Raw genomic sequence first — 27,975 nt, 5'->3', positions numbered from 1 at the left:
AGCTAAGAGATCAGCTTTAGGACAAGTGGTTTGCTGAAATCAAGAGAGTTTCTAACACCCTAAGGCTTTGGTGACCTGAGGTTCCGCATTAGAAAGTAGGTACCAGGAAGCCAGGACTGCACGATTCAGTTCTTTCACCTCAGAAATGAGCAGCGGTGACGTGCCTCGAGGAAGGAAGAAATGAAAAGAGAACAGTCTGCCTCTCCAGGAGCAGAACACCATCTGGGCTTTGGGATCCCAAACGAAGAGAAAAATGAAACAGAGGTCTGTGCGGGGCAACTAGGTACCATCCGGGCGCTGTGCTTAGGGTGCAGAGGGCCCCACACGCAAGGCAGAGAGCACGGGGCTCAGGCCGCCCAGGGAACCTGGAGGAGACAGCCGGGCCCTGCCTCTCCCCACCTGCCCAGGACGTCACGTCTGGGAGACAGAATCTGGGCGGTCCCACCCAAGAGATAGGAAGAAGGAAAGAAGGCCACCGATCCGCATACCCACAGCCAGCCGTCCGGGACGCGCACGCCAACTGAATCCCCACGGCCGCCTCTGCATCCTAGAAGGAATACGAATGCCATCACACTCGCTGGCGTGAACGAGCACTCAGGACAAGTCTTTCCACCTCTGGAGGGTCAGTTTCTACACTATCAACAATGTTGCTAACGGTAATAACTCAGAAATGTTAAAAGAAAACTTTCAGGCAGCATAAAGTCCAATTTAAAAGAAGGGGAGTAACTAACGTTATTACAGAAGGCGGCCATCAACAGGTACCTGCGGCGCAGAGACGCTGTGCCGCGCCGCGCCCTCTCACATGTATCTTTTCCAGCGCAAGACTGACCTTTCAGATTCGCGCGGCCAGCGGGCCTCCCGACATTATTCCTCTGGTGCTTGGAGGACATGCGTTTCATCTGCCGAGGCGTGCTAGGAGGAGAGGTGCCATAAAGGTTCTCTGTGTTGGCTTCATCTGAAAAGTCCTCAGGATCGGACTCGGAAATCTTGCAAGCTGAATCTCCCAATGCGTAGTCTTGCCTGGTAAAGACAACAAGCGGAGAAAATACTCAGTGACAGATAAAGTGAATTCAAACTTAAACCACTCCAAGCTCCTTTTAAGAACTCTCCGTAACACTTTTCCGTGCCTCCTTGGGCTTGTATACCTTGCTCCTCTATTGCAGTTGCGGAAACTCACAAGGAGAACGCAGCCCCCGTGTTCCTGCTCTCAGCAGGCACAGAGAGAACTGCTGTGCAGTTTCTGTTGTTTGGAGAATTCTCTCCAGCACAGATGCAGCTTAAAACTAAATACTTGAGGATTAGGGGGAAAAAACGAGCAAAGAACTGGAATATACAAATCCGACCGAACTGAGCATCGCTCACATGCTAGGCAGCGACAAGCTGAACTGCTCAGCGGGCAAGTCCTGCCCTGACTTCAGGGGCCCGCTCCTTCCTCTGTGAGGCACACACAGACAGAACAGAGAGCAGGGCCCGAGCAGAGCGCGCGGTAACACGGGGTTCGAGCCAGTTCTGTGTTCTCTGATCCGCAGCGCAGCGCGGCGCCGGGGAAGGGCGTGCGGGGAAGATGCTGCGCAGGAGAGCAGGGAACGACTTTCTCCCGACCTCCAAACGGCGGTTCCTCCTTGACCTGGTCTCTGGAAACTTCCCGCCAATTCTCTGTCCACAGGAGACTTCCGGAACACCACCACTACTTGGATAAAGTTCTATTTTTTGCAATGCTAATGAAAATAAAATTTAATATATAAACTGAGAACAGATACAGTTCCCCAACTGCAAACTGGACAGATGCAATCATGAAGTTCCTTTCAAACATGGACCCTTACAATCGAACCTATTCTGAATCTTCTTTATAATATATACTTCATACTTTTTAAAAAATAGAACTCTAAACTAAATTCAAGATACAACCAGTTTTCTCCCTGGAGATTTATACACCCTGTTATAAAATCAAAGCTATTTCAAAATCATGAGGGGAAAAAAAAATCCCACCCTAGAATGTATGATAACATCATTATTGAAGGGACTGACAAAAGATCCTTATCTTTCAAAAATAAAAATGCTGCAGAATTATTCAAGTTTACAGTACTGAAATATTTAAAGAATCCCTGCGATAGGTCAAAAACTGATTTTTAAACCAGACAAGACCACTCTAGATACTGTGAGTGCACACGCCCTCCACACATACAGGCCCACATAATCAGACATACAAGAGGAATATTCTGAAAGCTAAATGAATCCAATTAAACCATAAGCAAATTTAGACAGAAGTTTTAAATGTGCCTATTCCCTCAGGCTAGCTATCTTTGTTATTTAAGACTGACAAAGTCACACAGCAAATAACAACATGGGCTTCCCAGGCGCCACTAGTGGTAAAGAACCCGCCTGCCAGTGCAGGAGACATAAGAGACGCGAGTTCCATCCCTGGGTCGGGAAGATCCCCTGGAAGAGGACATGGCAACCCACCCAGGATTCATGCCCGGAGAATCCCATAGACAGGAGAGCCTGGTGGCCTAGTTCATAGGGTCACAAAGAGTCAGATACAACTGAAGTGAATTAACACGGACATAAATTAATTTGAAATTTCCTATATTCATTTCTTCTACAGTCACTGCAAAATAGTTGATTCAACTGATAAAAAAAAAAATGCCTATCAATGACAAGGTTGCTGATTTCGTTTCCATCTGGTTTTGTGGTTACTAGCACAAGCTTTCCAATGAATAACATAGGCTTTCTCGCACAAGGGACTAAGGTTCAAATCCTGACTCTGCCAGTTACTAGCTGTGTGGGCCTCAACCAAATTATTTAAAATCTCCGCAATGCACATATATAAAATAAGGATAATTTAAAAAAAAGGATACTAAATATTTAAACTCCATACCTGTAAGGGCTACACCCAATAAAGCATGCTCAACAGGAGCAGTATGAGAAGTATCACTAAATGACTGATATCACTTAGCACGCATCTGCTCAACTTGGAAAGAGAATCTGCCTTTGACTTCAGCATGAACACGACCAGAAAACTTTTAACATTTTAACATCTGAAGGTGAAAGTGAATTCGTTCAGCCATGTCCAACTCTTTGCAACTCCATGGACTGTGGCTCTCCAGGCTCCTCTGTCCATGGGATTCTCCAGGCAAGAATACTAGAGTGAATTGCCATTTCCTTCTCCAGGGGATCTTCCCGACCCAGGGATCAAACCCAGGCCTCCCACATTCCAGGCAGATGCTTTAAACTCTGAGCCACCAGGAAAGCCCCTTTAACCTCTTCTAACTCCTTTCAAATTCAATATTATAACTCTATTTTCCCTCCATTAAGATAAAGTCAGTGGTAAGGAAGGACTTTGTATTTCATTACTTTTGTATCTCCAATAGTTTCCAGTACAATGTTCAAAACCATTCACTGTTTTCCCATGATAATACATCTCATATATTACTGAACAGGGTCAGGTGTGAAAGAGCAAATCAGACCAGGTTCAGAACACCCCCTCTGTGGTGGTGAGCATGAACCTGGGAGGCAGAAGACCCAAGGCTGAGTCCTAGCCTTACTGGATGGGTGACTGCACACAACTTAATCTGAGACTAAGAAGAAATAGAGTAATTCACAATGTGTGAGGTCAATATTCTAAAATATTTCAGGAAATCCAGTTGTGAAGACTCAAAAAAAACAAAACAATGGTAATAAAAGGTGATGCAGAAAATACTAACTCATCAGACACGCATAAAAAAACGGAATGTTTTACTCATATCCAGGAGCATTATTATGTGGATGAATGAACTAATGCAATGTAATGTGCAAGTAGAAGAGGAATTTTTGAAGAGGGACTAAAATGTCCACACTTCACTAAGCCAAGTCTCCAATGGCAAGGCCCCAGCCCTGAGGACAGAGTCATGAGCTCAGGACAGGAGAGTTCGTTGTTTTATCTACAAAGTCCAGTGCTTCTAGCAGATAAAACCAATCTAAGAAAGCGCTGCTGCTGCTGCTGCTAAGTCACCTCAGTCGTGTCCAACTCCTTGCGACCCCACAGACCGCAGCCCACCAGGCTCCCCCGTCCCTGGGATTCTCCAGGCAAGAACACTGGAGTGGGTTGCCATTTCCTTCTCCAATGCATGCATGCATGCTAAGTCGCTTCAGTCATGTCTGACTCTGTGCGACCCCATGGACAGCAGCCCACCAGGCTCCTCTGCCCACAGGATTCTCCAGGAAAGAACACTGGAGTGGGTTGCCATTTCCTTCTCCAGTAAGAAAGCACATATTTTGAAAATGTTAACTTTTATGAAAAATTGAATTTGGGGAAACAGAAAAAGGTATCTGTGTTGTACTGATCTCCAACTGTGGGTAAAGTATTTCTCTACACATGGAAAAATTCATTTGGCTGCACTATCCAAATCACAGTAGAAGACTAAGTCCCTGTAATAATTCTATAGAAATTGAATCTCTCTCATTTCCAAACCTACATCTATTCCAAAAGGTCACAATAAACTACTACTGATTTCAAAGCATTTCCAAACTTTAATTATTCTAGCAGCAAACATAAAGAATGACAAGGAAGTGAAGATGAATACTGTCATAAACACTATATTAAAATCAATCAAACATAACACATTTTATTCCTCCTTGTTCATTATGCACCACAGAAAATGAGGTAGGAAAAATGCCATGTGCTGCCAGTCACTATATTTATTCATAATTAAATCTTGGGAGAAGCATTATACAAAGATGAAGTTATGCATCTAATACTTTCTTAAGGTTTACTTAATCCTGTTAAGATGGTGGTCACACCTGTCAGAAATGGTATTGGTTTACATTCCATCCAAGTAACTTTGTAACTTAACTAAACGTTAGAACAAAGTCCAACGTTACCTAAAAGAATTTTTTTAAAAGTCTAACACCCAATAAATAAAATCCACAATATCTGCCATCCTAAAATCTACAAAGAAACAGGAAGATACAACCCAAACCAGGAGAAAAATCAATAGAGACAGACCAGAAATGACTCAGGTGGATCTTACAGAGATGAAACACATGTGAAATGAAAAATACTCTGGAAAAGATAAAAGCAGATTAGCTACAACAGAAAAAGAGATCAGTAAACTTGATGATACAGCACTAGAAACTACCCAAAGTTAATCAGAGTGAAAAAGACTGAGAAAAAAAAAAAAAAGGAAGAAAAAGAGAAAGACCAGAGCATCAGTCATCTGCAGGATAAACATCAAGCAGGGTAACATACACGGGCTTCCCTGATGGCTCAGCTGGTAGGAGACCCAGTTTGAATCCCCGGGTCAGGAAGATACCCTGGAGAAGGAAATGGCAACCCACTCCAGGAGTCTTGCCTGGAGAATCCCATGGACAGGGGAGCCTGGTGGGCTACAGTCCATGGGGCTGCAGAGTCGGACATGACTGAGTGACTGACCCTTTCACATTCACCTTAGAATTGATATAAGTACAGTAAAATTAACACTCTAAAACTAGCTAATGTAGTTACTAATCAGAAAAAAAAAATCCAATTTCTAAAAATTCTATTCCATTTAGTAAGAGTCGGACACGACCTAGTGACTGAACCACCAGTGTTAACATATGTGTTATTGGAGCTCAAAACAAGAAAAGGGAGGAACAGAAAAAATTCTCTGAAGAAATAAGGCCTGAAAATTTTCCAAATCTGGGGGAAAAAAAAAACAACAAATGCAGCAGCTCAAAGATATAAGAATCTCAGCAAACTCCAAGCAACAGAATGATAAGAAAACTACCAGCTTTTGATTATAAGTATTAATTATGAGTATCATAATCAAATTGGTAAAAAAAACCAGTGACAAAGAGAAAAATCTGAAAAGGAGCCAGAGGAAAACAACTTAGTTTGGAAGTTTTAGCTAAGACTACCCTGGGGGGTGGGATAGGAGGGGAAATTGAGCAAAAGTTTATTCTGTCTTTCCTTTAAAAAAAATCATGTAGACACAAAATCTAGGAAAATAAATACTAGCGGTAAGTCCAAAAAAAAAAAAACTTGCATCACTTCAAGTAACTACCCAAAAGCATCCCAAACCTCACTTGGTATTAGCTCATGTGAGATGAGCTCATATGGCCAGTTGACTGGTTTAGAACGTTTCCATGGATACCAATTATTTTGGATAAGGAAAGTAGTACAAGGTCTACATCAGCTGCCCTGAAACATTTTTCTTCCTTGTGTTTAAAAACATACAAATGTGAAATGTCTTTCTGGTACTAAACCTCTGACAGTCACAAAAACAATGTGGCACTCTTTTAACATGAAACCTTGCTCAAGCACCGTTCAGGTGACCTGGAATCCGGTCTAAGAAAAGCACTGCTTAAACTCAACCCAGAGCGGTTTGGTGGAGTTTTTAAATGAAGTATGTGGAAGACAAAAATTCAAATAACTTGGGGTTAAATAGTTCTGCTCTGACATCATAGGTAAAACCACATGGTGCCTGAAATAGTTCATCTATAAAATGATGAAGTTGGATTAGATGAGCTTGAAAACATCTGTGGTTTTGCAAAAGCCCTTAAAAAAAATTAACTTCATTATAAGTTCTTTAGCAAAGTCCTTAAACATAAGATACTTTATTCCATATTAGTACAGTTCTCACCTGTGTGAGTTTCTCTCCACCTCTTCACTGATCTATTCTCTATGAAATGATAATTAAAGGAGGGCTTTTACTACTGTGGGAAAGGGAAGGAGGGGTTGGCAAAGGGGCTAGATTTTCTAGGTTTCTTTTTTAGATACCTTACATAGTTTGCTTGGCCTGCACTATAAATTAAAAGGGGCCAAGTTTGAGGTGGCATGGCTGGCTTGTACTGTGAGAGCCAGTTAAAAGTTAGCTGACCAATCAATTGTCCTGTAGTTGAATGTCTATCAGCTTACCTACAGGTAAGCTGTTATCAAATCTCAAGTTTGTCCAACATTCATGACTTTACTTTTGCACTCATTCAGAGTATAGCTCTGTGCAAAACTAGCAAGCCTTCACTATTTTTCAGTATAGACATTCAAACTCTTTCAACTATAATTCATTTTTTAAACAAAAGTAGACATTTTAAAACAAGATTTCCTATGGAAATGAGTAAGAAACTATCCCCTCAACTAGACTCAAAAGTTTCACGAGGGCAGGGACCTCATCTGCCCACTGTTGGTCCAGGGTGGAGAACAGGGGCAGATTGCGTGGCCACGACTATCTGCTGAATAAATGGATGTCTGAGGTTAATAATTTTATCTTTTGATACTATAGACTTAATTATCTAAATTCTATTTTAATAAAATCATTTAATAATTTGAGGAATGCAAATTTTTAAAGGCTGTAAGAATTAAAGACTGTTAACTTCTGACAATGTTGTTTAAGTGGTACTGTTACCCTAGGTGCCAAGATGACTATCTACTGACCAAAACAATGGCAATGAAGTATGGGATAAGGAATAATGGTTCCGGAGTCAGAATAACTTATTAATAAGAATACAAGTTTTAAACAAATTATTATGCTTGCTAACACTTTCATTTATTTGAAGTCTTCTATCCAATATCACTGTGTAAGTGATATGGGTGAGTCAGTTAATTTTTAAATATATACTTTTTTAAAAAAATATATACTTCTAAATATATACTAAAAGCATTAAAAATGAGACATGCACCCAGGTTGGATGCATGAGACAAGTGCTCAGGGCTGGTGCACTGGGAAGACCCAGAGGGATGGGGTGGGGAGGGAGGTGGGCTGGGGGGGGGGGGGTGGATCGGGATGGGGAATACATGTAAATCCATGGCTGATTCATGTCAATGTATGGCAAAAACCACTACAATATTGTAAAGTAATTAGCCTCCAACCAATAAAAATAAATGAAAAAAAAAAAGAAAAAAAAAAATGAGACATGCAGGTAAAAACCTGAAATGCCTGTGGTGGCTGTTACTCTGGTGGCCTCCCAGTATTCACATCCTTGAATAATCATCTCCTCTTGACGAAGGTGAAAGAGAAGAGTGAAAAAGCTGGCTTAAAACTCAACATGCAAAAAACTAAGATCATGGCATCCAGTCCCATCACTTCATGGCAAACAGATGGGCAAACAATGAAAAAAAACAGTGGCAGATTTTATTTCCTTGCGCTCCAAAATCACTGCAGATGGTGACTGCAGCCATGAAATTTTAAAGACTCTTGCTCCTTGGAAGAATAGCTATGACAAACCTACACAGCGTATTAAAAAGCAGAGACAGCACTTTGCTCACTAAGGCCCACAGTCAAAGCTATGGTTTTTCCAGTAATCATGTTTGGATGTGAGAGCTGGACTATAAAGAAGGCTGAGTGCCAAAGAATTGATGCTTTTGAACTGTGGTGCTAGAGAAGACTCTTGAGAGTCCCTTGGACTGCAAGGAAATCAAACCAGTCCATCCTAAAGGAAATCAACCCCAAATATTCACTGGAAGGACTGATGCTGAAGCTGAAGCTCCACCACTTTGACCACTTTATATGAAGGGCCGATTCACTGGAAAAGACCCTGATGCCGGGAAAGACTGAGGGCGGAAGGAGAAGGGGACGACAGAGGATGAGATGGTTGGATGGTATCACCGATTCAACGGACCTGAGTTTGAGCAAGGTCCGGGAGATAGTGAAGGACAGGGAAGCCTGGCGTGCCGCAGTCCATGGGGTCACAAAGAGTCGGACATGACTTAGCAAACTGAACAACGACAACTTGAATGTGGGCTGACCCCATGACCTTTTTAGTCATCGGAATGTAGCAGAAGTAACTCTGGGCCAGTTCTAGGCCTCAGCCTTACGAACATCACCCTTGTATCCAGGGCGCGCTGGCCACCAGGTAAGAAGTCCAGCCACCCTGAGACTGCCAGGGTCTTCAAAGCCTCACGAGCCAGGTGGAAAGGCTGTATGAAGGAGAAGCCAGGCAGGCCAGAGGCCTCTGAGGTCCCACCCCAGCTGACGGCTGGTGCCAACTTACCAGCCTGTGCATGAGGCTATTTCAGACCTTCCAGCTGTCCCTGAGACCAAGCCAACACCACGAAAAGCAGAAGAAACATTCAATACCTCAACAGATAATAAATGGTTTTTAAGTCATTGAGCTTTGGTATGGTTTGTTAAATTATAATAGAGAATATGACACACATACAATACTTAAACACTGTATTTTTGCTTTAAGCCCAATAATGGGTTAAAATTAGTCAAGACTTTGATGAGGCCACAGCCTTGTCTTTTAGTGTGGGTCCCCAAGACAAGTCGGGCGTCCACTTCACCAAATACACCACAACCAAAGGATAGCATCTGCCATCTCCACTCTCTGGTTCTTCAAAACGGAACAAAGATTTAAAGGTTTCCATAGGGTAATTTTTCTGGATTACCTAAACTTTAACAGTTCTTTCCTATCCCTAACTTAATGCTAATTTTCTTTTAGTGACCCATCTTCAGATTTTCCCAGGCAGTCCTGGGATAAAATTAGTTTATACAGAAACTGCAGTTCCCTTTTGCAGTCACCTCTCATATATTTGTAAAATAGTTTACTAAATTCTGCAATTACTATTAAAACGTACAAGAGACCTAAAAAGATTTAGAAACAGATGAGGAACTCTTGATAAATATATAGGTTCAACTGGTGGGAACAGAAAATCACAGGCATTTTAGAGAGTAGTCTATTAGTCACAATCATTCATGATGCTGTGAGCATCAGCTGATATGTTTTACAGAAGAAATGGGGAGGGGGAGGTCTTGGAAAGGGTTATGTAGATGAGTGTACAAGGTCTAGCTGGCTTAGATCTTCTAGAAGTCTTATTTCACTCATGAAAAAATTAAAGTGTTAGTCGCTCAGTTGTGTCCAACTCTTTGCAACTCCATGGACTGTCCCCCACCAGGCTTCTCTGTCCATGAAATTCTCCAGGCAAGAATGTTGGAGTAGGTAGTCATTCCCTTCTCCAGGGGATCTTCCCGACCCATGGATTAAACTCAGGTCTCTTGCACTGCAAGCAGATTCTTCACTGTGTGAGTCACCAGTGAATTAGATTTATGCAAAATATACTTTATCAGTCCTGAAGTAGATAGAATAAAAAGGAACACAAAGATAGAAAACATATATATGAAGAAAAATTACCCCATATGGATAAAATTTACTCATCATTAGAAATAAACATAATTATAAGCTATTTTAAAAATACTGTCATTGAAGGCTTTCAGAAAAAAATCATACAATCATACAACAAAATGCTTTAAAGATTCCATATTATTATTCTTCACTTCTGGTTAACCAGAAGACTACCCCAAAAGAACTAGAACCAGAAAAAAAAGAGAGAGAGGTTTTAGGTAGTTAAAAGCATATGAGTTGTGATACAGATAAAAGATAAATGTGATTATTTCTGTAATTTCGGAAATTTTACTGCAAACAGTTGAGTACTTCAAAACAATGGGACAAAGAATAAGACATTTTCAAGTGTGCTTTCTTAGTTTTGCAGTTCTAACGCCTCCAAAAAAATGTGAGCATATCTATATCTTTATCCAAAGCTTTGCAAATCGATCCCTGACTATATGTGTACAGATTAACAAGCAAACAATCAAAAGGGAAGACAACCTTTTCTGAGGTGCACCCACTTGTACCGGGGTGGTGGTATGAGTAGGGAGCATGCCTCTAAACACAAGAGGTGAAAACAAGCGGCTTGTCCTTCTCCTTACAGTGCAATTTACAATGAATGCCAGCCATAAAGGTATCTAAAGAAAAGCAACATAAAACGATGATTCATGCAAAGGCTGCTTCAGGCTTAAGTAAAGAGAACTCTGGGGCTAAGGCAGGGAAACTGGAAAGGAGAAAGCTGTGTCAAAGCTGGGAGGGAAAACCAAGGGGCCCACACCATACCAAGAGCACACAAAACATTTAAGAGTTTAAAGAGAAACAAGACCAGTGTTTAAAACTTTAAAGACAACAACAAAGAACTGTGAGCTTCTTCTACTTACTCTCTTCCTTACAAGTGAGAACATTTTCAAAATCCCCTTATTTTACTCTGAATTTATATGTGGAAAAAGTGTTGTGTATCATGAATTACTTCCCATTTACTTTCAGAAATCAAGCAACTAAAGAGCTGCTTTCTGTAGCAAACAGATGAGCTGTCTGAATTACCTTAACTCAAGTTATCATTTTTCTAAGTTAAATTTTAAAAACCGTTAACTATAAATATGCTCTATGAAATACATACTTTTTATTTATTTATTTATTTATTTTATTATTAGTTGGAGGCTAATTACTTCACAACATTTCAGTGGGTTTTGTCATACATTGACATGAATCAGCCATAGATTTAAACGTATTCCCCATCCCGATCCCCGCTCCCACCTCCCTCTCCACCCGATTCCTCTGGGTCTTCCCAGTGCACCAGGCCCGAGCACTTGTCTCATGCATCCCACCTGGGCTGGTGATCTGTTTCACCATAGATAGTATACATGCTGTTCTTTCGAAACATCCCACCCTCATCTTCTCCCACAGAGTTCAAAAGTCTGTTCTGTATTTCTGTGTCTCTTTTTCTGTTTTGCATATAGGGTTATCATTACCATCTTTCTAAATTCCATATATATGTGTTAGTATGCTGTAATGTTCTTTATCTTTCTGGCTTACTTCACTCTGTATAATGGGCTCCAGTTTCATCCATCTCATTAGAACTGAATCAAATGTATTCTTTTTAATGGCTGAGTAATATTCCACAGTGTATATGTACCACAGCTTCCTTATCCATTCATCTGCTGATGGGCATCTAGGTTCCTTCCATGTCCTGGCTATTATAAACAGTGCTGCGATGAACATTGGGGGTGCACATGTCTCTTTAAGATCTGGTTTCCTCAGTGTGTATGCCCAGAAGTGGGATTGCTGGGTCATATGGCAGTTCTATTTCCAGTTTTTTAAGAAATCTCCACACTGTTTTCCATAGCGGCTGTACTAGTTTGCATTCCCACCAACAGTGTAAGAGGGTTCCCTTTTCTCCACACCCTCTCCAGCATTTATTGCTTGTAGACTTTTGGATAGCAGCCATCCTCACTGGCGTGAAACACATATACTTTCAAAAGATGAACTCCAACGGTTGAGGGAATAAATCGAGGAAATACAAACATATGATATGCTCTCCCAGTGTTTTCAGTGAAGAAAAATGGGAAGAAAAGTGGGAAAAGGAATAAGGACAATTTGGACATTAAACCTCTCACCTCGGCTTTGACATTAGCACAGACAGAGCTCATTTACTTGGAGACCAGATCTTGGTTTCCAACACCATGCTCCAACAAAAGAACCAGGACTTCTTGGCGAAATGGCCAATTCCTGGACTGACTGGAGTGAGGAAGACACAATATGAGCTGGGCGTATCTTGTACGTGCAGCACGCTGAGGAAGTGTTGAAAAGACAAAACACCAACGGGAGCGTCTTAAAATGACCACAGGAGCAACTGAAAGAATCCCCATTGGCCAAAGCTGAAACAATCTGAGCAGCAAAATAAACGACAAAGCACTGGATTTTAACCATGAATCCATGAGCCCATACTGATATAAATAATTACTATATAAATAAACAAGAGAAGGGACAAATCTTTACGGAAAAAAAATCCAAGTAATTTACATAGACAAGTGATCAAATAAATCAAGACTATCAGTAATAAGTCAGGTTGAGAACATGAGCTCTCAAATGACCAAAAGGGCACTTCACCTCTGTGGTCACCGTCCCAAAGCCCTAACTCCAGTCAAAGCATGAAAAAAAATCCAGACAAACCCAAACTGAGGGACAGTATATAGAATACCTGACTGGCCCTCCTTAAAACTGTGACAGTCATCAAAAACAGAGTCTGAGGAACAGTAATAGCCAAGACACAGATGAGGAGACATGATAACTAAATACGACGGGGTGTCCTGGCTGGGATCTGGGACATGACGTGCCATGCCATGGGATTCTATGACAACGCTTAAGAAATTTACTGTACAGGTATAAAAGACTACAAGCCAGGACGAAATGAAAAATGTAACATAAATTATAAAATTAAGCCATTCTGTATCACTATAACTGATGACTGTGGTTATAAGGCAATTTTTAAACAGTAGGTGAGGAAATTCCACTTAAAACAGTGACTTCCAAAACTGGGGTATGCATCAGACTTCTATGTTTTGCATCAGCTACAGAATGCCTCACACAGTAATAAACAACTTGCACTGTAACAGTGTAACTGATGGCTTACATACCGAATACCAAGCATCTTGTCAGGCACTGTGCTCAGCACCCCACAGGACCTCATTTAATCCTCCATGGAGCTTTCTGGCGCCGTTTTCGGAAAGGATACCTTGCCCACAAGGCCCATTCTTGTTGATTATGGAGATTATCACACTCTCCTTATCAAACACCAATCACACAGCAGGTACTCACTTGGGCAATCGACAAATGCTATGCCATCTCATCTTCCCAAGACCCCTCTCCCAATCCCTACGCTGCAGAAGACAAAAAGCAGACGCAGAGGTCACTGCTCTGCTCCCTGGAATGTGTCTGGGCAGAACTGGAGCCGTGGCCCGACCTCAAAGCCGAGGACTCTGCCACCTTGGGCCCACCTCTCTGTCCCAGGTCCCTGGGGTGTCCACCTCCTCCCAAAGGCAGGCAGAGAGCCCTGTGCCCCCTGCGGAAGGAGGTCCCTGTCGCCCCCCTGGAGAAGGAGGTCCCTGTCGCCCCCCTGGAGAAGGAGGTCCCTGTCGGCTGGAGACAGCGCTTGCGGGGAGAGCTGAGGAACCGCGCTCTCTGGCCAGCGCTGGGGTTCCCTCTTTTGGTGAAGCCTCTGAGCTCTTCTAGGTCTACATTCCTCACCTACTGCCGTGGGTGAGACGCTGAGCCTGAACTCCGCCCTGGGGAGACAGAGTGTGGCTCCGATATAGATCAGGGTGGAAAACATGAAAATTTCGTCTTATTTCTGCATGTCAAAAATAAGGTGTAACTCAACTCCGCTCTCCTTCAGGGAGCTGCCTACCTCCTTGAATACTATTAACTCCACGCTGGGTAGACACTGTGTGTCTACAATATAAACAGAAGGTGGCGGGGGGGGGGGGGGGGGCAGAGAAATGAGAATTTTGTCTTATTTCTGCACATCAGATAAAGGGTGTAACTCACCTCCGCTCTCCTTCAGGGAGCTGCCTACCTCCCCGACCAAGTACAGGAGTCACACCCTGTCTTCTCTGAACTCCAAAGAACCCGTGCCCCTCAACCGAGCACTCATCAGATCAGGCTGGGGTTTCAGTTTCATGTAAATCTGTGTGTTTATGTCTAAAATAGAGCGTAAAACCACCCCCTGGAGGGACAGGAAATACAGGCCTTTTAAATTAGAGACCAGTTATTTGAAATCAACAATTAACTTTGAGAATGAGATTCTGTGTAAGAGCTGAGAGGAAAGAAGAAATAAATTTTTAAATGTATGTTATTTCATTCCCTGTAGGTTTTTTGTTTCTTAGGTCTCTATTCCAATGATTTCTTTATCTACAGTTGAAAACTGCACATTAACTGTTTCACACTGCAGTGTGTTAACTACACCATCAGACCCTCAGTTCACTCAACATCGGCTCAACCGGACAAGGGCTGTGCCAGCAGTTGAGGAAACACACATTACTGAACAAGAGGCTCGCCAAGCCTGCCCTCCTCAACGCTTCCATCTACACAGAGAACTAGCTATTTAGCAGGTCAGTTCAGTCGCTCAGTCATGTCCGACTCTGCGACCCCACGGACTGCAGTACTCCAGGCTTCCCTGTCCATCACCAACTCCCGGAGCTTACTCAAACTCATGTCCATTGAGTCGGTGATGCCATCCAGCCATCTCATCCTCTGTCGTCCCCTTCTCCTCCCGCCTTCAACCTTTCCCAGCATCAGGGTCTTTTCCAATGAGTCACTTCTTCACATCAGGCGGCCAAAGTATTGGCGCTTCAGCTTCAGCATCAGCATCAGTCCTTCCAATGAATATTCAGGACTGATCTCCTTTAGGATTGACCGGTTTGATCTCTTTCTAGTCCAAGTGACTCTCAAGAGTCCAGCACCACAGTTCAAAAGCTTCAATTCTTCGGCGCTCAGCTTTCTTCACAGTCCAACTCTCACATTCATACATGACTACTGGAAAAACCATAGCTTTGACAAGACAGACCTTTGTTGGCAAAGTAATGTCTCTGCTTTTTAATATGCTGTCTAGGTTGGTCATAGATTTTCTTCCAAAGAGCAAGCATCTTTTAGTTTCATCGCTGCAGTTACCATCTGCAGTGATTTTGGAGCCCAAGAAAATAAAGTCTCTCACTGTTTCCATCGTTTCCCCATCTATTTGCCATGAAGTGATGGGACCAGATGCTCTTTGTTTTTTGCATGTTGAATTTTCAGGCAGTTTTTTCACTCTCCTCTTTCACTTTCATCAAGAGGCTCTTTAGTTCCTCTTTGCTTTCTGCTGTAAGGGTGGTGTCATCTGCATATGTGAGGTTATTGATATCTCTCCTGGCAATCTTGATTCCAGCTGTGCTTCCTCCAGCCCAGCGTTTCATGATGTACTCTGCACAGAAGTTAAATAAGCAGGGTGACAATATACAGCCTTGACGTACTCCTTTCCCAATTTGGAACCAGTCTGTTGTTCCATGTCCAGTTCTAACTGTTGCTTCTTGACCTGCATACAGATTTCTCAGGAGGCAGGTAAGGTGATCTGGTATTCCAATCTCCCTAAGAATTTTCCACAGTTTGTTGTAATCCATACAGTCAAAGGCTTTGACATAGTTAGTAAAGCAGAAGTAGATGTTTTTCTGGAACTCTCCTGTTTTTTCAGTGATCCAATGGATGTTAGCAATTTGATCTCTGGTTCCTCTACCTTTTCTAAATCCAGCTTAAACATCTGGAAGTTCTCAGTTTATGTACTGTTGAAACCTTGCTTGGAGAATTTTGAGCATTACTTTGCTAGCATGTGAGATGAGTGCAATTGTGTGGTAGTTTGAGCATTATTTGGGATTGACTTTCTTAGGGATTGGAATGAAAACTGACCTTTTCCAGTCCTGTGGCCACTGCTGAGTTTTCCAAATTTGCTGGCATATTGAGTGCAGCACTTTCACAGCATCTTCTTTCAGGATTTGAAATCGCTCAACTGGAATTACATCACATCCACTAGCTTTGTTCATAGTGATGCCTTCTAAGGCCCACTTGACTTTGCATTCCAGGATGTCTGGCTCTAGGTGAGTGATCACACCACCATGTTTATCTGGGTCATGAAGATCTTTTTTTTTATAGTTCTGTGTATTCTTGCCACCTCTTCTTAATATCTTCTGCTTCTGTTAGGTCCATACCATTTCTGTCCTCTATTGTGCCCATCTTTGCATGAAATGTTCCCTTGAAGAGATCTCTAGTTTTTCCCATTCTATTGTTTTCCTCTATTTCTTTGCATTGATCACTGAGGAAGGCCTTTTTATCTCTCCTTGCTATTCTTTGGAACTCTGCATTCAGATAGGTCTATCTTTCCTTTTCTCCTTTGCCTTTAGCTTAATTACAAAGTCCTTAAAGCACAGTTCCTCATTATGTTGTGAAGGAAAACTACAAAGCATACCAGCAGACAGGATCTAGCTTGGCGATTCCTTACGGTGATAACAAGGAAGACATCTCCAAAGAAGGAAGGCAGAAGGAAGGCTGACGGCACTGACCAGGAGAGGGAGGGGGAAAGTGGCCAGGACAGAAGAACCCACAGCTCCTTGGAGAAAGCCAAAGGTCAGGACAGCCTGAGCTGAGGGCCAAGCAAACCAGAGCACAGAGAGGAGCCGACAGTTGTCAGATTATGAGGACCCTTCATCCGATCAGAAAGGTGCAGCTGCAGAGGGCGTTCAGTAGGGGAGAGGCAGGAGCGAACCTACCTTTCTCTGCAAAATATTTCCCACGTATCCTTACACTAGCAGACAGGCACAAAGATACACCCATTTTTCTAACACTACTTTGACTTTTTCACACATAAAGCTCAACTATTCAATCTAAACAGTTCAACCTAAACAGCTATTCTGTCTACACTAGTCCAACAAGCAAGACCAAATTCACCTGCAAGGAGTCAACAGAGAAAAAAATAATTGTTCACTTGAGAGGCACAATGCCTGTAGGAGTTGTGAAATTCTTAAAAATGGCAAGTTAACACCTAAGAAATAAAACACTACGCAACATCAAAGATGTACTTAGAGATAAACAAAAAGTTTGTCTTGTGAAAAATATAACTATCTTCTAATTAAGAATGATGTAAACTGGCAGGAAACTTTTATTGGATCTGAAAACTTTTAGAAAAAAGCTATTTCTAATTTTATAGCTCTCTTCACTAAGGAGAACATAATTGGTAACTGTGGTTGAATACGTAGGCTAATGTGAAATTTGCTGGAAATGTGAGGCCTGAAGTCCAGTGTATTCCAAAGATAAACACCACTCACAGTTTCAGAAAGGAAACCGATCTCACAGTATGTAATTACACGCAACATGTACAAAATATAGGGAATGTAAAAAATAAAGTATCAGAACTATGTTATTATACTTTGTGTCTCAATCGTGGGGACTACGAGTCCCCTGAAACTGAATGTAGATTTTAATTACATGCATTTTTGGAGTCAAGAGTCCATAGTTTTATTGGATTGTCAGATGGAGTCTATGACCCAAAAGGGTTAAGATGCACTGACCTAGACAATATTTACCAAACATTTAGCAGGGTTCTCCTTTCAAAACATCTCATCCTGACATATAATAGACAGACACTCAAAGGATAAAGGTATCAGATGTATAACGAATTCAAATCAGTATTTGAGCTACAAGGTTCCTTCCACATTAGGTAAGAACAATGCCTTCCCGACCACACAAGCCGGCTTTGCACAAAGCTGACTTTTAAATCACGTACATGTCAAGAAGTTAACCAAATAAGGCAGCAGTTTTCAATCTTTTGTGACGCTCTCTTGTTTTCTGTTTAGAAGGACACTATTCTCCATACTCCTTGTAAAAGTGGTTAATTAAAATAAATTAACATTTAACTGAATAGCATGGTTAATTTAGGAATAATTAGAAACATCCTTAAATGGTTCATAATGAAGGCTACAATTAAACACAATAAAGGCAAAGCCTTTGGGGGGGAAAATTAAGCAAATATGGAACACAGTGGTTTGGTGAATGAAATAAAAGGAGAATGTACCACATAATACAGTAACAGAAATGTGAAAGCAGAAGAAAAAAATATTGCAAGAATAAAGTTATTTATAAGGCTGACACACAAGAATAGAAACCATGGAAGAATAAGGGATTTAAGCAGTGATTTTCCAGTGATAACTTTTGTGTTTATCTTTCCTGGGGTTCAATGAACTGTTTGAATCTATAGGTTTACACTGTCTGTTCATTTTAAGCCATACTTCTTAAAATCTTTTTTCCGGTTTCCCTCTTCCAAGAACTCCAATCACAGATATGCTGAGTGCTGGCTAGGATCTCACCTGTCACTGATGTTCTGCCCATTTTTTCTGGCCTGAGTACTCTGTACTACACTGTGCATACCTTCTATTGCCATGTTCACAAGTCCAAAAAAAATTTTTTTTCTACAGTGCCTGTGTGTAAGTGTGATCAGTTGCTCAGTCGTGTCCTACTCTTTGCAATTCCATGGACTATAGCCCGTCAGACTCCTCTGTCCATGGTATTTTCCAGACAAGAATACTGGAGTGGGTTGTCATTTCCTTCTCCAGGAGATCTTCCCAACCCAGGGACTGAACTCTGGCATCTTCTGCATTGGCAGGCTGTTTCTTTACGGCCACACCACCAGGCAAGCCCATTTTTCTAGTGTCTACTTTGTTGATAATTCCATCCAATATATTTGTCATTTCAGATACTGTATTTTTCATCTTCAGATGACCCATTTGAGTTTTTTAATGTCTTCTATTTTTTTCTTCAATGTTCATGGTCTCTTTTAAGTACTTGAACATAATTCAATAATAAAAAGACACACCAATTAAAAATGGAGAAAGGATCTGAATACACAGTTGGTCCAAAGAAGATACACAAACGGCCAATAAGCATCTGAAAAGATGCTTACCAACACTAGGAAAATGCAAATCCAAACCATGAGACAGGACTTTACATCCATAAGGATGGTTATACTCAAAAAGTCAGATAATAATAAGCATGGGCAAGGATGTGAAGAAATCAGAACTCTCATACACAGCTGGTGGGAATGTCAAGTGGTACAGCCAGGTTGAAAAATCTATGATCCAGCAATTAGACTCCTAAGTATATATGCAAGAAAAATGAAAACGTATGTCCAGACAAACACCTGTATACATATTTGAACACTTAGAGCATCATTACTCATAATAGCCAAAAGGTGGAAACAAGCCAACGTCTACCAAGTAACGAGTGGATAAGCAGAGCACAGTATTAATTCATGCATTTAGGGGACCGCTATTCAGCCAAAGAAAGGAATGAAGGACTGATACATCGTATAAGAGGGATAAACTTGCTAACATCAGGTTAAATGAAAGAAGTCAGTCCTAACAGACCACATATAGTATGATTCGATTTGTATAACACACTCAGGACAGAAAGTAGGTTAATGGTCCCTTAGGACTGGGAGGGATGAGGCTAGCAGACAGCAGCAGCTAAAGGGCACAGGGATGCTTCCTGAGGGGATCACAGGGTTCTAAAACTGACCTGGTGACGGCTGCACATCTCTCTGAGCACACTAAAACAATTGATGTGGACACTTCAAATGGGTGAATTGTATGATACATGAATTGTACCTCAGTAAGGGGAGAACTGGGCTTCCCTTGTGGCTCAGGTGGTAAAGAATCTGCCTGCAGTGCAGGAGACCTGGGTTCAATCCCTGGGTTAGGAAGGTCCCCTGGAGAAGGGAAAGGCTACCCACTCCAGTATTCTGGCCTGGAGAATTCCATGCACTGTATAGTTCATGGGGTCCCGAAGAGTCGGACACGACTGAGCGACTGTCACTTTCAAGGGGAGAAATATCAATAACCTCAGACATGCAGGTGATACCACACTAATGGCAAAGAGGAACTAAAGAGCCTCCCGATGAAGGTGAAAGAGGAGAGTGAAAAGGCTGGCTTAAAACTCAACATGCAAAAAACAAAGATCATGGCATCCAGCCCCACCACTTCAGGGCGAATAGATGGGGAAACAATGGAAACAGTGAGAGACTTTATTTTCTTGGGCTCCAAAATCACTGCAGATGGTGACTGAAGCCATGAAATTAAAAGACACTTGCTCCTTGGAACAAAATCTGACAATCCTAGACAGCACACTAAAAAGCAGAAACATCACTTTGCCGACAAAGGTACACATACATAGTCAAAGCTATGGTTTTTCCAGTAGTCACGTACAGTCGTGAGAGATGGACCATAAAGAAGGCAGAGCACCTAAGAATTGCTGCTTTTGAACTGTGGTGCTAGAGAAGACTCTCGACAGTCCCCTGGACTGCCAGGAGACCAAACCAGTCAATCCTAAAGGAAATCAACCCTGAATATTCATTGGAAGCCCTGATGCTGAAGCTCCACCACTTTGATCGCCTGATGTGAAGGGCCGACTCACTGGAAAAGACCCTGATGCCGGTAAAGACTGACGGCAGGAGGTGAAGGGGGCAGTAGAGGATGAGATGGTTGGATGGCGTCACCGATTCGATGGACATGAGTTTAAGCAAACTCAGGGAGACAGTGAAGCACAGCAAAGTCTGGTGGGCTGCAGACTATGGGGGTCGCAAAGAGTCAGATACGACTGAGCGACTGGACAACAAAGGTTGTTTTACTTTTTTGCCAAAGGGACACCTCAGTATGAACCAGGGATAAGCGGGATCTGAACAGAACGCCATCCTACTTTTACTAAAACAAGGGAATAGGGATCTTATGATAGGTGCTAGGTCAGCTCTCACTCAAAGAGCAATTCCAAGAGGAGAGCTCTTACCAGGCAGGGAAGATGCAGAACCTAGCGATGCAGAAAGGAGTCGCATCTTGCATCAGGAGTCCAGAAGAAAGGACACGCCTCTGTCTTTCATTAGTTCACAAGTTCTCAGGAAACGAGAACATAAAGAGAGCACAGAGGAAGAGATGCCAAGAACCAGCAAAATTATTGAAGTCTGCCAGTGATGATTCACTGAATTAACTCTTATTCATTCCATCAACAGATACTTACTCAGTATCTCCTAGGGGCACGGCTATGAGAACAATATTTACAGTGATGTAAAAACACAGAAACCAGTATTATAGGCTCGGTATTTTTTTCCCACAAAGTATCATAGAAAATGGTACTTACTGCATTTTTCCAGAAAAATGGGCCTGAAACTATATTCTCTTAATTACATGTGTTGGTCTTCCTAGCTTTAAAGAAATGGAAGAAAACTTAAACTATTTAACTACATGAACATTTAAAACTTCAATATATAAAAAATAGTAACAGTCATTTTAAAAGTTAAACTGGAGAAAAAACACTGTCCTTAATTTATAAAAGATTCATCAAAACTGCAAAGAAAAATCCTAAGATACCAACAGGAAAATAACAAAAAAAGATAATTCACAAAATAAATTTAAATAATAAAACATGAAAGTAGTTCCACCTATTATTAGTTACCAGACGCTCTAAACAAGATAGCTCTTTCTGGGCTATTAAATTAGCAAAGGCTTTAAAAAATCCTCAAAACTAGAAAGCTCATAAGGTAAGCACTATTTGTGGCCTGTACATTTTAATAATCTTTCCAGAAGAAAATGTTTAATGATAGATATTACAACTCTTAAATGTGCTCAAACTCCCTTCTAATTCTGCATTCAGAAAATGATTTCACAAAGCCCCCAGAAGAGCCAGCAGAGCTATTAGCAGGGGGTTCACTGTAGCGCTATCTGGGACAGAAACCAACTGGTAATAACTTAAATGGTTTATGGCAGAACCATAAAATGGAATGATAGAGCCAGTTTTAAACGATGGTTTAATACTGTTACTAAGATGGCAAATGCTCACAGTATGTTCAGATATTACGCCCACCCCTGTCAAGAGGGCCCTCCTGTCACCCTGTATAATTCACTTGGGAATTATTCACTTTGGGGAGATCTCTTACTGATACAGCAAACCATTATTTAAATCATTCATTACATCCTTTCACATTTATGACTAAAGAGACAGTATATAAAACAGAGGACCACAGACTCTGAAATATAACAAAGCTGAATGAGCCCTGAGTCCAGGTATTCTGAACTAACAGTCTCTTAAAGACTTTCTCCACCTGAAAAATATGCATCTAGTTTGCAGAATCATTACAGAAAACGTGTGATACTATTTGAATGATGGCACATAGGTAGATGACAGATGCAAATTTATTACCATTTCCACACCAGATCATGAATTATAAAGGTTCCATTTACTTTATCTCTTCTCAACTAGATTATAAATTCCTTGAAGACAGGGCATGTTTTATGTTACACTCCTACATAAAACAAGTATTACCTGCCTAGGGGAGTGAGAGAATATTCAGAAGATGAGTGCTATCTGAAGCGACTGCAGGAGGAAAGAGAGGAAAAGGGCAGTTGAAACCCAGAAACCAATCTACTCAAAGGCAAGACGCTCAGAAAAATGTCATGTTCAGGAAAGGGAAAATGTTCACTGTGAACGGAGACTAAATTCTAGGAGGCAAGTGACTCACTGGGTCTATTCGGCCTGGTTGTAGTCGCTGAGTCACTAACTCGTCTCTGACTCTTTGCGACCCCATGAACTGTAGCCCACCAGGCTCCTCTGACCATGGGATTCTCCAGGCAAGAATACTGGAGTGGGTTGCCGTTTCCCTCTCCAGGGGATCCTCCTGACCCAGCAATCAAACTCGTCTCCTCCAATAGCAGGCAGGTTATTTACCGCTGACCCACCAGGAAGTCTGGACCTTAGGCTTAAAGGAGTCTCAAATTTAGCTGCCACTGAGTGGCAACGTAGTGCAGGGGTGTATTGAAGGTCTTCTCACAAAGTGACTGGAATTGAAATTCAGGGTCTCCCTCATTCTAGCCAAATCTGAGTCTGGGGAGTTCTCCACCTCAGAAAGCTTCCTGCATCAGGGCTTGGGGCAGAGGAGATGGGAGTTGTTAATTACTGGGCACAGAGTCTCCTTTCGCAAGATGAAGAGTTCTGGAGACTTGCCACACAACAGCCTGAATGAATATGCTTAAACACTACTGAGCTGAACACTTAAAAATGATTACCATGGTGGAAAAAAAAAGCAAAAACAAAAGCAACCTTCCCCCAAACCCTGAGTGAATAAAATACACTGTGACACATTTACACAATGAAACACTTTAAAAAACAAAAATACAGTAGCTCAGAATCCACCTGCGATGCAGGAGACCCTGGTTTGATTCCTGGGTCGGGAGGATCCCCTGGAGAAGGGTTAGGCTACCCACTCCAGTATTCTTGGGCTTCCCTGATGGCTCAGACGGTAAAGAATCCATCTGCAATGTGGGAGACCTGGGTTCGACCTGTGGGTTGGGAAGATCCCCTGGAGAAGGAAATGGCAACCCACTCCAGTATTCTTGCCTGGAGGAGCCCATGGACAGAGGAGTTGGCGGGCTACAGTCAGACACGACGTCGCAAAGAGTCAGAAGCGACTGACACAGCACATCATCCAGAAAACACAGACAAATCTCACGAACGTCGCATTCCGTGAAAGATGTAAAACATCACTCGGTGTCAGGGGAGGAGAGCAGGGGCAGAGGCCAGGCAGAAGGGATCTGTAGGGCGCTGCTCTCTTCACAAAGCTCATCTCCACAAGAGCACATTCACTTCTAGATGACAAGTCCCACTACACGTGTCGTATGTATCAAACATCCGCCTTGCACAACATAAAAACAAACATTACACAAAAATCCAAAATAAAAATTAAAAAAAAAAAACCTGAAGGAACCTACCAGGTCCCACCTAATTCACTAGCCTCTCTTTCTCTTTCATTCTTGTATTATCAAATTCTACCAACAGCCTATATAGTTGCCTCTATATTATGGAGAATTCAATATGTAAAATTCTACACTTGGAGAGGAACAGATTATACCTAACATAAATATATGCATACTCTTTAATAATGCAATTCCATTTCCAGGATTTTATTCCAATAAAACATCTTGGGTATCCACAAAGACTGAGCCAAAAAGAGCGCTCATAACATCATTGCTTGTAACAGCAAAAGAAATGGAAACACCTCATAAAGGCCGACAGAGGACTGGTTAAATTAACTGAGATCACAAGCGCTTCCGGGATCAGAGACATGACAGGACTCTCGAGGGGAGTCAGGAGGCAGCCGCTACCCAACAGGGGTTCCCGTGGGCAGACCAAGACCATGTAAGGAAAAATCGCTGCGTCCTTCTCTTAGGTTTTCCATCACCGAGAGAGAGGGGCTTCCTGCACAGAGCTGCTTCCTCGAGAGCACCGGGCTGCTCCAGGCCAGCGTGCCTGTCTCCAGCAAAGAAGGGCCCCCTCTGGGCCTGAGGAGAACGACTCCCCCATGGACTTTCAGGGACAGGCTCCCGGCGGCCTGTTTAAACCACGCTGAGATCACACCAATGGAGCGAGTCAGGGCTGACAGAACTGCCGTCAAAGTAATTCAAAAACAATTAAACTACAGCACAGTGATAACGAGAAAGAGTGTGTGTCACTCAATATGCTTACAACACGGGAAAGTGTTCAGGATATGCTAGCTGCTAACGGTGGCTCAGCCAGTAAAGAATCTGCCTGCAATCCAGGAGACCTGGGTTTGATCCCTGGGTTGGGAAGATCCCCTGGAGAAGGGAAGGGCAACCCACTCCAGTACTCTTGCCTGGAGAATCCCATGAACAGAGGAGCCTGGTGGGCTACATAAAGTCCACAGAGTCGCAGAGAGTCATACACACCTAAGGACAGCAAGATAAAACTGTATGGAGGAAGAACTTATACATATAAACTTATATATATGTAAATCTCTCTCTCACACACACACAGATAAGAGATAAAGCCCAGGGAAGAAATATGCGAAAATGTTAATGGTGACTATTTTTAGACAGTAGGATTATGACTATTTTCTTCTTTATACTTCTCAGACTTTTCTACAATTGATATGTGTTGCCTTTATAACCAGAGATTTCTAACTGATTAAGAAAAGTAATCTCATTCACTTTTCTAAGGCAATAATAGCTAGATCAGTTTGGAAAGCATTACTTTTAAACATAATGCACAACATTTTAAAAAATGAACAGTACTAAGCTAAGTTGTAAAGACATGTCAAGTTCAACAAAAAAACTAAAAACAAGTTCTAGAGAAAAAAGACTGAGCTATACCTAACGACTTAAAGGAGTCATTCAACCTATAGTATTACACTTCTGACTAGTAGCGTGATTTATGATCCTTCGGTCAGAATTCTAAATACCTTTAGGAATAATACACAAAATAATTATAACTGAAGCAAAAAAGGGAATTTGGAAAAGCCGGGCCCCCAAATCCTCATTTATGACTTCCAGAGACACAGAAAAACAAATGCTTCTTGGATAAAGATTATTGCAACTGTTTTAAAATGTACGTAGCCTCAAAGCACACTTGATGGCCTTTTATGAAAATTAATTATGATGGACTTCCCCTCTTATCACTTTAAAAGAAAAAAATGTAAAAGAAGAAAAGAAATCTAATAACGATAGCTAAAAATTATTGGGTACTTTTTGCAAAAGGTGATTGTCTCATCTAATTAATAACAACCTAGTAAGTAGGTGCTATTATTATTTGCTTTTCAAATCAGGAAACTGAGTCGGAAAGAGGTGAAATAATTCCCCAGTATCACATGCAGGCTGGTGATCAGAAGGCAAGGTTCAAAGCCTGTCTGCCTAGACTAACACGCACTGACTCTAGGACCAACACCCATGTGCCCTCACCACTATATCCACTGCCTCCTCCACCCGACAAGTCTAAGAGCTGCTGAGAGCCTACTGATCATTACACCATGCCCGGAACTGGGACCCGAGCATGAGCCAGACAGCCAGGCCTCTGCCCTCCTGGAGTCTGATGTCTCCTGAGGCCAGCAAGCAGCAAAGAAACATTCACACAAACGGATAATCACAAATGGCGAGGTACTAAAACGTGGTGGAAAACCATGGGGACCAGGAAGACTTTAACAGAAGGACTTAATCTAAGCGATGGCTCAAGAGGTCAAGAATCCTGTCTGCAATGCAGGAGACACAGGAGACCCGGGTTCCATCCCTGGGTTGGGAAGATCCCCTGGAGAAAGAAATGGCAACCCACTCCAGTTTTCTTGCCTGGAAAATCTCAAGAGACAGAGGAGCCCGGCAGGCTACACTTCAAAGGGTCACAGAGAGTTGGACAGGCCTGAGCGCGCACACATGCACCTCGGCGAAGGGCACAAGGTCAAGGAAAGGCCGACCCTGAGGTGAGCGATGCCTCAGAGGAGCCCAGAACAGGAGGGAGAACTAAGCGGGTAGACAGCACCCCAGGTCATCATTTTCTTAAAAACATACTTCACTGCAGTGAAAACCGCTGTACCCCAACACACACACACACACACACACACACACACACACACACACACAGTGGGAGAGAATGAGTTTCTTTTTTCCCTTTTCTTGAGGATTACTCTATTGGAAAAAAAAATTAAATACATATTAGTGTTTCAGAGAAAAATGAATAATCTAAAATATTCATATATTCCAATCCCAATTTTACTCCAAAATTTATACTAAATTTTAAACTCATCTTTACAAGTCTTATGTTTAAGGATAAGCAACGAAGAGAACGACCTTGGGAGACGAAGATAAGATGCATTCTTATTCTTGCCTGTGTGAAACAATGCTGTTTTCAAGGAAGAAAACAGCCAGATCCTAATCGTGCCTGGCTTCTTCAAAATGCCTTTTGATCACTTACTGGACAAACACTATGCCTGTTCTCCTGACTCAATCTGAAGGGACAAGGGACAAGGTTTAATAGCATTTTCCCTTAATTTTGGTGGAGCCATGTTTTTCAAAGTGAGGGTCACAGCCCCCTTGTGGATGATAAAATCAATTCAATGAGTCATGATGAACTATCTTTTTTAATAGAAGAGAACAAAAACGAGAATTACTAGAGTATATCATATAAGGTCAAGCGCTGTTCCATCAATTTTTATTTCAGTTACACAGCATCCACACGCTGTTGTAAAATATATTTCCTACCACAGGTCACAACTGCAGCCAGAATTTCAGTAGCCCCACCCCAGGACAGAAATTATAACCTTGCGGCCGCCATGGCCTAAAAACCGAGTACTGGGAAGAAGAACGAGATCTCTAAAAAGGTCTGAGCACTGGCTCCTCTTTATTCTGTCAATCTGAAAGACTGAAGTAAAGTTTCATGGGGGAAAAACAGTTGTGTACAATGAGTTTGGGGGAGATTTTCGGGCAGGGTTTGTTTATTTATTTATTTATTTTGCTTTTTTTCCCTAAAAATCTTTCATCGCTGTTCTGTCCTGTAAAGTCCAGTTAATCAGAAAACACAGGATTCCGCTGCATTTGGTGTGTGGGTCTGAGCTGTGGACCTCGAGCTGTGGACCTTAATGGGAGCACAGTCTGACAGAAGGACAGGGGAGCCAGAGCCGGGAGACCTCGGGGAAGCCGCAGCCTCTCGGGCTGGCTTTCTCACCTCTAGGACGGAGGGCACCGCCCAGATGATCCCCAAGCTCCCTTCCCGCTCCGAGCTCCAACCTCCTGAAAGTCCACAAGCAATGCAAAGCGGGACTAAACGCACACTACCTGTAAGACTTGTAAGACTTGCAATAAGACAGTAAGTGCTCAATTCCATATTGGAATAAGAACTAAATACTTAAACATTCAAAACACTACCTCTAACCACTCAGTGAGAAAACCAAGTTATACCTACATTTTTATGTTCCCACATAAAAGATCTTCAGAATGTTTAATGGTACAATAAAAATAACACACGCATTCATTTTTCTTCCAAAATATTTCTGAAAGCCTAAAAAGGTTGACAATTTCT

The 27,975-nt window shown here is 42.0% G+C and overlaps 1 protein-coding gene across 4 annotated transcripts in view; it reads right to left on the bottom strand.

The window, feature by feature from the left end:
* Nucleotides 1-27,975, bottom strand: part of MAP3K4 (mitogen-activated protein kinase kinase kinase 4) — a 101,908-nt gene that overhangs the window by 67,883 nt on the left and 6,050 nt on the right. For all 4 annotated transcript variants that reach the window (XM_061130278.1, XM_061130279.1, XM_061130280.1 and 1 more), the window contains exon 2: nucleotides 830-1,020. In XM_061130278.1, the coding sequence (XP_060986261.1) occupies nucleotides 830-1,020 (191 nt within the window). The remainder of the gene's footprint in view (nucleotides 1-829; nucleotides 1,021-27,975) is intronic.

The sequence above is a fragment of the Dama dama genome, chromosome 26 (assembly GCF_033118175.1).
Source record: "Dama dama isolate Ldn47 chromosome 26, ASM3311817v1, whole genome shotgun sequence".
Lineage (NCBI taxonomy): Eukaryota > Metazoa > Chordata > Mammalia > Artiodactyla > Cervidae > Dama > Dama dama.
The sequence above is the reverse complement of the archived record's forward strand: the minus strand, read 5'-3'. Positions and strand labels throughout refer to the sequence as shown.